This window comes from Momordica charantia (assembly GCF_013281855.1).
Source record: "Momordica charantia cultivar OHB3-1 chromosome 4 unlocalized genomic scaffold, Mcharantia_2.0 BLBB01000004.1, whole genome shotgun sequence".
Lineage (NCBI taxonomy): Eukaryota > Viridiplantae > Streptophyta > Magnoliopsida > Cucurbitales > Cucurbitaceae > Momordica > Momordica charantia.
The window spans coordinates 19,690,014-19,699,293 of record NW_028275162.1 but is presented as its reverse complement, the minus strand read 5'-3'; the positions used below and the strand labels follow the sequence as shown (position 1 = coordinate 19,699,293).

The following is a 9,280-nucleotide window of genomic DNA, read 5'->3' as shown; positions in this document are numbered from 1 at the left end:
GTAACGGGGCGCTGAATGCGTCTCTCAAGAGACGTATTTGTATATAAAAAGACGCAACACCCTAAAAACCAAACATTTCAAAACTCACTCGTTTCTTTCAATTTATTTTGAAAATGCCTTCAGTTTTTCAAAAATCCCATGGGAGTCTACCTGTACAGCCTCACTCTCAACACCCGGCCGAACCGGCCCTTTCCACTTATCAACAATTTCATCCATTGATCTGCTCGACAGGAAACACCACACAGAACACCAGCGCACAACCACTCCGAATTTGAGACAAAACCCACACAAAAACACCAGCGCACAACCACTCCCAATTTGAGACAAAACCCACACAAGGATGGGACTTTCTAGAACTAACTATATAGCTTTCAATTTTGTGTCGGACCAATTAAAAGTATATAATAATTCAAGAATTAAAAGAAAAACTTGCACTAAAGTAGCCATACAACTTACAGAATAGTGGGCCATGCTATACGGTCCATGGGCTTCCCTAAGATCACAAAGCCCATTCATTCGGCCCAGAATGATGAACAACGGTCCCGGCCAACGCAGCGCCACTACTCGCGCTCAAGTTCCGGTCACGGTCACCACTCTTAACAGCGTCAATCGCTATGGCTTGCGCCGATCCGTACTCCTTGCAATTGGATAAGATCGTCCTCCCTCATTTTTCTTTTCCTTTTCTTGAGATTTACTTCTTTCTGGGGTTAATTTGTTTTGTCAAATTTTCTTGAGAAAACGAGTGGTTTTCATTCTTACTCCCAGACGAGATCCAAACGCTTCCCACGAGCTTCTGGATCGTAATCGGATTTTCCAACTTTCTTTTTCCTGCAGACCCATCTCAATGCCTCAACTCAATTTCGGGAAAAGTGGAGAAAATTGACAAATAATTGTTTCTCAGCGAGAAATTTTGATTTTCCATTGGAGGGTAGTGGCCACTCGCTCTTCGCCCGGAATCAAAAGCTTTAATTGCATCGCTTGATAGCGATTTGAGAACGCTCTCTGTACAAGACCTTCTGGCGGAGAGGGATAGCGATAAATTTCAGTCCTTATCGAGATTTTGAATGTTGGATTTTCCGTGTGAGTCTATTTTCTAAATATTTATCCAACTCTGAGAATTGGCTTTGATTTCCCTTTTTGTTTGTGGTTCAGATCAAAAGTTTATCGGCTGATTCTGTCTCGTGTGATGTGGGTATGTTCGATTTGCTGGAGGCCGGCGGGTTCTTGGAGAAGGCAATTATTGCAGAAATATTGATCTGAGAGGTTTTACCAGGTGAGTAACGAGTTCAATTTGTTAAAATTTAGCCAACACGAGATCTGGGTCTTGCCCTTTTCATTAGAACTATTTGGATTTGTGAATTTGTGAGGTGGAAGTTCATGGTTCGATGGATCCGCTCTCTGCTAACGGCTTCTCCTGTTTCCAAATCTGGAGGTGTTTCATTGTGTTTTCCTAGTTAATCTCTCGTTCAATTTGGTGTATTTTTGTTGCTTTGACATCTCCAGATTATAATCATGCTACTGAAGGAGTTCTTACCGTATGATTTCATAGTCTGCTTCTTCTCTCTTGTTTGGATATTTGGATCACATTCAACTGCTGGGGTTTGCCTATTGGTTTGAGTTTGCTGGAATTGGAACTTCTTTCAGTTTTGATTTTGACTCAAAATTTTCTCCTTAATTAAAGGGTTTCTATTCTTGGAAATTAATTTACTATTTATGAACATTATTACCTGTCTTGCGAACATTGGTCTGCTCTGTTTTGGATGTGTGCATACAGTTCTGATGGTGTGGGATTCTGAAACTATCTATTTTCGTTTCTTTTCATCAATTTTTGTCTTGTTTTGATGATATTTCTACTATATATGTTTTGGGGGTTGAATTGTAAAACAGTCCAGGTTGGCTTTTGATAGAGTCGTGAATGATTTCTCTCGTGTCGTCACCACTTTGATAAGTTTGGGTGGGGATTGAGATTCTTTAACCATGGAGGGTGCTGTTGAAACACTACCAAAAGTTGAAGCAATCGATGATGAACTTCGCCTTGCTAGATTCTCACGGCACCAGCCTCGTGTTAAAGTTTACTCGTCATCCTGGCTCGATATGAGAGTGTTCTATGTTAGAATCAGTAATTTCCAAGTGGACAGCTCAACGCCCGAGTTCCTCATGCTAAACCATATCCCTCTCAGCCCGGACACCCTTTTTGAAGTGAATGGTGTTAGAAGTAGCAGTCACTCAGAGGGAGTCTCTTCCTCTCTGAGGAGAGATAGGGCTGATAAGAAATCAGAAGAAGCTACTTTTGTGACTACTGATAGTATAAGGTTGAGTGGAAATGTGAAATTTGAGGTGTATGACAAGGACGATTTGATTCTTTCTGGTGTTTTGGAGATGTCGAATTGCAACGGTTTATCCGGGGAGTCGAAAGGCAATGCGAAGAGGTGGAACATGAGCTGTGAGTCGAAGTTGGGTGCTGGCTTCTTGAAGGGAAAGCATATGATTGGAGTTGAAACCCCCATGCCGAAGATCGAGGTTTATGTTGCTGGTAGCTTTTTGGGGAATCCTATCATCTTGACCAGAACTTTGCAGCTAAGCTCCAGAAAGAAGCAGGGTTGGAAATCCATGTTGGACGCCATACCAGAGTCTGAGACACCCAAATCTAATGAAGATCAATTTCCACAACATGATTTACAGGTACATCACTGATCTCTGGTCATCCACTTGAGGTTTTAATACCTGTGAGTTATTTACACATAATATCGCAAGTTCAAATAGTCGCCTCGTGATTAGTTTGCTTTGTTCTTATTACTTACATGTCATAGACTATTTAGAGCATGTTTGGTAACGTTTGGTTTCTTGTTCTCGTTTTTAGTTTTATTAAAAAACCTAAACATTTGAAAACTATCTATGTTCTCTGTTTCCTCATTTTTTTAGAAACATTCTTAAAATTGTATAGAAATTTTGGAAACAAGATAAACAAATTTCTAATTTCTTATTCCCGTTTCCAATTTATTTCAAAACATAAATAAAAACATTATTTTATTCTTTAGGATTTTTGGGCTGTGCAATTCAATTTTTTCTTTATTATAATTAAAAAAGAGGAAATAGAAATAAGAAAACCAATGGTAATGTTACCAAACCTGTTTTAAATTCCTAGTCCAATACAAGATAAACTACATACAAAATGACCTTAATTAGGATCATATGCCTGATAATGCCATCCAAATCACTAAAAAACTTGAGAATTTAAATACACCTACTTGTTTCTTGGTAGTAGCTGCTGCTATTTCATTTTCGTGCTCGAAAAAGTAAATTTAACTGCAGTGATTGAGATATTACCTTTCGGATTAATCTTCATTAACTGCCTACATTTTCAATGTTCATAATCTTTTCTGCCTGTATCCTTTTGAGGTGTTGAGTTTAACTTTCTTCTTCATTTCAATCGCTCCTGATGTATTGCAACTAAGATTATTTGATCATGTGGTTGGTTGGCTTAATATACTCCCAATCCTCAAATATCCATTCCAATCCCTGTAGGCCACAGAATACATAAGATACAAACAGGACGACATCGAAGACGACTACTACAACATGTACTGGAAGAGGCGAGAGTATTTAGACAATGAAGATGGTGAACTCTCCTGGTTCAATGCAGGCGTGAGAGTCGGTGTTGGTATAGGGCTTGGTGTCTGTTTAGGAATCGGTGTAGGAGTAGGCTTGCTCGTACGTACCTACCGAGCGACTACTCGGAACTTTTCAAGGCGGCTAATGTGATTTGATGAAGAATCTACTTGTGTAGCTGAAATTTTGACTCTGGAAAACATGTATGTTTAAAGCATTACTAGTTTGTCAATAGAGAGGATTGGTGAGGTGATAATAGGTCATTTTGAGCCTTGTATGGTATTTATTAGTAGTGTGATTATGGTTAACTGAAGCAGCAAATTTATATATGTATATTTTTTATTAGTTGAACAGACTTTTTGTCGAAGTTATAATGCCTTGATCAATTAGAGCTATCTTCCGACGGGGTGATTTGCCCAATTAAAACTAACAAATACTATAACATATTGAGAGTTCGATCTCCTCCCTCTTAGTTATTCGGTTAACGAAATCGTTTATTCAAAAATCTTAATTTGATAAAACTCTATTTTCATCACATCCATTTGATCCATGAATTTGAGTTTGTAATTTAAATCGTCTAACGTGAAAAGTTTTATCAGAATTAAGGGTAAATAAAACGATTCGATTTATTCTTTGAAGCTTAACAAAAAAAAATTCAATAGGATAAAATTGTTACAAAATTTATATCACATTTGCCCCCTCAAAATCAAAAGTATAACATAACATAAACAATTCAGGGAGAATTTTAAAAATAATGTAATTTAAAAAACAAATTACAAAAATAATGTAAGTTTCAAAATAATAACAACAAAATGTAAATTAAATAAAAAGTAATATAATTGGGGTAGATATTGAAACAAAGTCATAATGTTTATTTTATTTTTAGTAAGATATTTTGTTGTGCTATTAATACAAACTAGGGAAGTGATGTACTCCTTCGTCATTCCATCCTTATCTTAGATGATCTATGTTTCAATATTGGGCGATCTAATATTTTTCTTTATTCTTTATTATTATTATTATTTTCTTTTTACGATAATATAGAAATCTCAATTCACCCTTTAATGTCTAAATTATGGACATGTGGAAATTTAATATCCTGCTTTACTAGAAAAATTTTCTTTTTTAATCTTTTATGTATACCAAAAAAAAAAAGTTTAAAAATATAAAGAAAGGAAGAAAAAATAAATTTTATATATTAGGAAATAAAATTATCTTATTTTTTAAAATAATATAAAAATAATAATTTTTTTGGTAAAAAAATATAAAGAATATATAAAGAAAAAACCTTATGGTAAAGCAATAATATAAAAATAACAATTTTCTTCGGTTAAAAAAAATAAATAGTAAATCGCTACGCAAGTTCGGTCCGATTATATTAAGATGTACCCAATCTAACTATCTTATTTATAGAATTAGTTTGAGACCTACCTTAATTTTGTAATATTTTTAATCCACAAATTAAAATTTTTTGATCCATCAAATATAAGTTACTATTACTCTCGACTACACAAATTCAACCAAATGAATCAAAGGTGACTTCAAAAAGTTTTGATATATCAATTCTATATACTAAAAATCATCAATAACTCATCTATTAAGTATAATTTACAATTTATTATTCTAAGCCATAGATTCAACCTATGAATTAAATGTAGCTTCGAAATTTTTTGACACATTAATTCTACGAACTAAAAATCATCGATAAAATTTATTACTATTTTAGAATTATGACTTAAACAAGAGAGAGGAGATTGGAAAGAACATGTATGTTTGTATATAATTAAATTTCTTTTTTCTTTTTATAAGGATTAAATTCTAGCAAAATTAATATTATAAATCTAATTTTAAGAAATAGCTATTCAACACTTTGTTACTATAGTATAGTTTAACAGGAAAAAAAAAGTGGTGATAAAGATCAAATAAACTTCCTTTTTTTTTATCGATATAATATCAAATAAATTTATTTTGGTTGAATTAAACAATTAAATGATATATTTTGAGAACTCGTGATTGAGTTTCTTTTTATTACTAAATAAACCACGCAGTTAAAATAAAATGATTGTGTAAATTGACCTATTAAAAAATTTTACATCCATCATATATAGTATTTTATTTTATTTTTTAAGTAATTTTCAATAATGCCCATGATAATCGTTATTTCATATTTAATCTTTTCGTATGCTTTTTTTTTTCATTTTTTTAGTGTTTAAACTATGGTATTCTTTCAAATATTAAGCATTTCAAACTTTGAGTGACAGTTAGCTCTTATTATTATTAATATGAAGATAGGAATGTAAATTATTAACCTATTTAATTTAATTTTTTGTTGCAAAAGGAAGAAAATAAGAAAATGTTTATGTTTGTTGGGAGGACGAAAAATATGAATCATAAGGAGAGGCAAAAAAAAGTAAAATTTTCTAAAAACATATTTACTTAGCAATCTGTTAGACTGTTATCTAAAAACTTTTTTTGTGATTCAAACAATGGAAAGTGGAAAAATACACTTCTATGTTTCAAGTGTTTTATTTTGAATTTGAAATTTAAAAATGTGTAATTAATTAAAAAAATTTGATAAATACTATTTAATGTTATAAGCTTGATTTAATTTATTATTATTTTTAATACAAACTTAATTTATTTTATTAAAAAAAAAATTTAGTACAACATGTGGGATGGGGATCGAACTAGCAACCTCTTGGTTGGAGGCATATGTCAATTATCATTGAACTATGCCCGCTTTAACTATTTTTATTAAAATTAAACCATGCAAAATATAATATATTAACTTATATAATATTGTAAAATTTAGAATTATTAATAATATTTTAAATTGAACTAAATATTAGTTGGTAATTGTCAAAGCTAGCGCTCAGCGATAATTGATATATATTTTAAACTAAGAGGTTGTGAGATTGATCCCTCGTCCCATATGTTGTAAAAAAAAAAAAAAGGTTAGTGTTTAATTATTAGTAGCTTACAAATATATTATTAAATACTTTAAAAAAATTAAGGGTAAATTGTATAAACCACCCTTAAAATATGATTGTTGTTATAATTGCACTCGTAAATTTTGAATCATAAAAATTAAGCCCTTAAACTTTTACAAATTTAAAAATTATACCCATAAACTTTCACGGTAAAAATTAAACCCTCCGACTTTTGTAACTTAAAAATTGAATATATTTTTAAATCGCTTTTATGTTTTGTCCTCCTTTTCTACTTTCTCCTGCTTTCTTGAAAAACCAAACCTTACTCTATTTCTGTTTCCCCTTCTGAAACTATCTTCGCCAACAGCACTTGCGGCAGGGACACCACAAAGAGGTGTAATTTTAAAATTCTGATAACAATTGGTAATTAAATGCATACTGATACAATTATACACAATTTTTTCTTGACTAATTTGGGTTTCTTCAACGGAAGAATCCATGGCCAAGCTAAAATAAATTATCAGGTTCATTGAAGTAGTTCGAATACTACTACTTTTTATCGATGCTGGAGAGAGAAAAAAAGGGCAAATTTTTTAAACTAAAATCGTCAGGTTCTTGAGAAATTCCAGAGGAATGAATCTTAATGTGTCAAAATTTTCAACTCCATAATCAAACGAAGGAGTTGAAGTATCGAACAGTTCGTTGAAAAATGGGTCCTACTCCAGAAACAACTCGAAATCCGGCCCGCAGGTCCCATGGCATGGCAGTGTGAAGAAAGACAGGAGGAAATGGGGGAGAGAATATTAAAAATAGATTTAATTTTTTTAATTACAAAAAGTTGGAAGGTTTTAATTTATAAATTTTAAAAATTCAAGTGTCGATTTTTTTAATTGGTCAAAGTTTAAGGGTTTAATTTTTACACATGAAAGTCTAATAGTGTAATTTTGCAACCTCTAAAGATTTAAGGATTTAATTTTTACAATTGAAAGTTTGAGGATGAAATTGTCACAATCATTGTACTGTAGGTGATTTCTGCAGTGTACTCAAAAATTAATTGAGATTCAATTTTTAAGTTTGGTACTAAGTACAATAAAATCAAAAAGTTTATATATTATTTACGACAGCTATTAACATCTTCCGTTGTCGTCCAGCGGTTAGGATATCTGCCTTTCACCCAGGAGTCCCGGGTTCGATTCCCGGCAATGAAATTTTTTATTTTAAATTTCTCTCTATCTCCCTCTCTCTTTTTTACCCTTCCTCAAATCATTTACCATTTCTCTCTCTTCTCTTCTATAAATATTATTATTTTGTATTTCCTTGTTCCTCTCGATTTTTTGAACCATAAAAATTAATTTTACTCTTTCTTTCTCACATCCTTTTTCTCTCTCTGAAAATAGGGTTTCTCTCTCTTCCTCACACCCCCTCACTCCACGCCTACATCTATATCTCTCCCCTCCCTCCTCGCTCTCTCTTCCTCACACCCTTCTCACTCAACACACCCAATCTTTCTCTCTCTTCTTTCACACTCTCAAGTGCCTCTTTCACTCTCCCTTCCTCACAAAAGGGTACCTGTACCCGAAACCGACACAAAAATCCAGTGATTTTTTCTCTTCCTCTTCCTCAAACATGTCTCTCTCTAAAATGCAACAGCTTTCTCACTTCCGCACACCAGTCGGATTTGATCGAAAACGAGATCGTGACTGAGATGATTTGACTGAGATCGACTGGATTGAAAACGAGAGCGAGATTTTGAGCAAGATCGAGATCAAGAGCGAGATTTTGAGCAAGATCGAGATCAAGAGCGAGATTTTGAGCGAGGTTGTGAGCAAGAGCGAGATTGAGAGGACCTAGGATCTAATGGAGAACGTTATGGCCTAGATGGAGAGAGAAAAAGATTCATTTCACCCTGACTTTTTTATTTTATATTTTCTCTGTTCTTTATGTGCCGTGATTTGAGGAATAAATTGATTGAAAAAATTTTCAAATATGAGAAGGAGAAGGAGATAGAAGAAGAGATATGGTAGAATTTTCAACTTACCAAAATGGAGAAAGATCTCTGAAAAATGGGAAGGGATCTCAGGTAGAAGATGAGAAATGAGAAAGAGAAATAATTATCAAAGTGAAAAACAAACAGAAGAGATAAGAGACAGACCAGGGCAGTGAACTTAATTTGATATCCATGTGATGTCAGCCAAGATTAGAAAACATAATTTTAAAAAAAATAGGTAAAAATAATATTGTCTTGGTAAAAGGGGCTATTCAACCTAAAAACCCTTCATACATGCCCATTTTGATATATATCTAACATCTCCAAAACCTATGTTTTTAACCATCTGATGACATGATTAAACAAGTCAAATGACTATCATTGTACCTCCACAACTTAGACTTAAATTTTTACTTTCCCTCTTTTTTTTTTTTTTCATTTGAATCTTCTCAGGTACGTATTTACTTCTCTCTCTGGTCTCCTTCTCTCTCCCTCATCTCTCTTCCTAATCTTTATTCATTCTCTTTTCAAAAAGTTCTTCGGGTAAGATATAACAAAATCAAATTTTCCTTATTTTAACTTTCCATCCCTATCTCCCTTCTTCTCTGTTTTCAAATTTTCTAGATTTTTACCGACTTCAAACTTTCTCTGTCTTAAAAATTTTCCAAAATTAAAATGTATAGATTTTCTAAATTTTTCCCTATTTTCCCTTTCTCCCTCATTTTGGAGAGAACTGGAGCTTGGTTGTGAGAGA

At 32.9% G+C, this 9,280-nt stretch overlaps 1 protein-coding gene and 1 non-coding gene across 10 annotated transcripts; both read left to right on the top strand.

The window, feature by feature from the left end:
- Positions 1-588: 588 nt before the first annotated feature.
- On the top strand, positions 589-3,976 carry LOC111020048 (uncharacterized protein At1g01500). Of its 9 annotated transcripts, none has more exons than XM_088123133.1 (4): positions 589-1,066; positions 1,153-1,273; positions 1,908-2,682; positions 3,526-3,976. In XM_088123133.1, exons 3-4 carry the CDS (start codon positions 1,978-1,980, stop codon positions 3,760-3,762), a joined length of 942 nt encoding a protein of 313 aa, XP_087979259.1. In that variant the 5' UTR covers positions 589-1,066; positions 1,153-1,273; positions 1,908-1,977; the 3' UTR covers positions 3,763-3,976. The 9 variants fall into 9 exon arrangements, with proteins under 9 accessions (XP_087979259.1, XP_087979257.1, XP_087979254.1 ...); XM_088123131.1 differs by having other exon boundaries at positions 589-1,078; XM_088123128.1 differs by having other exon boundaries at positions 589-1,080; positions 1,153-1,432.
- A 3,699-nt stretch (positions 3,977-7,675) lies between these two features.
- On the top strand, positions 7,676-7,747 carry TRNAE-UUC (transfer RNA glutamic acid (anticodon UUC)). Its single transcript has one exon. It is a non-coding gene; the product is annotated as a tRNA-Glu (tRNA).
- The last annotated feature ends 1,533 nt before the right edge of the window (positions 7,748-9,280 follow it).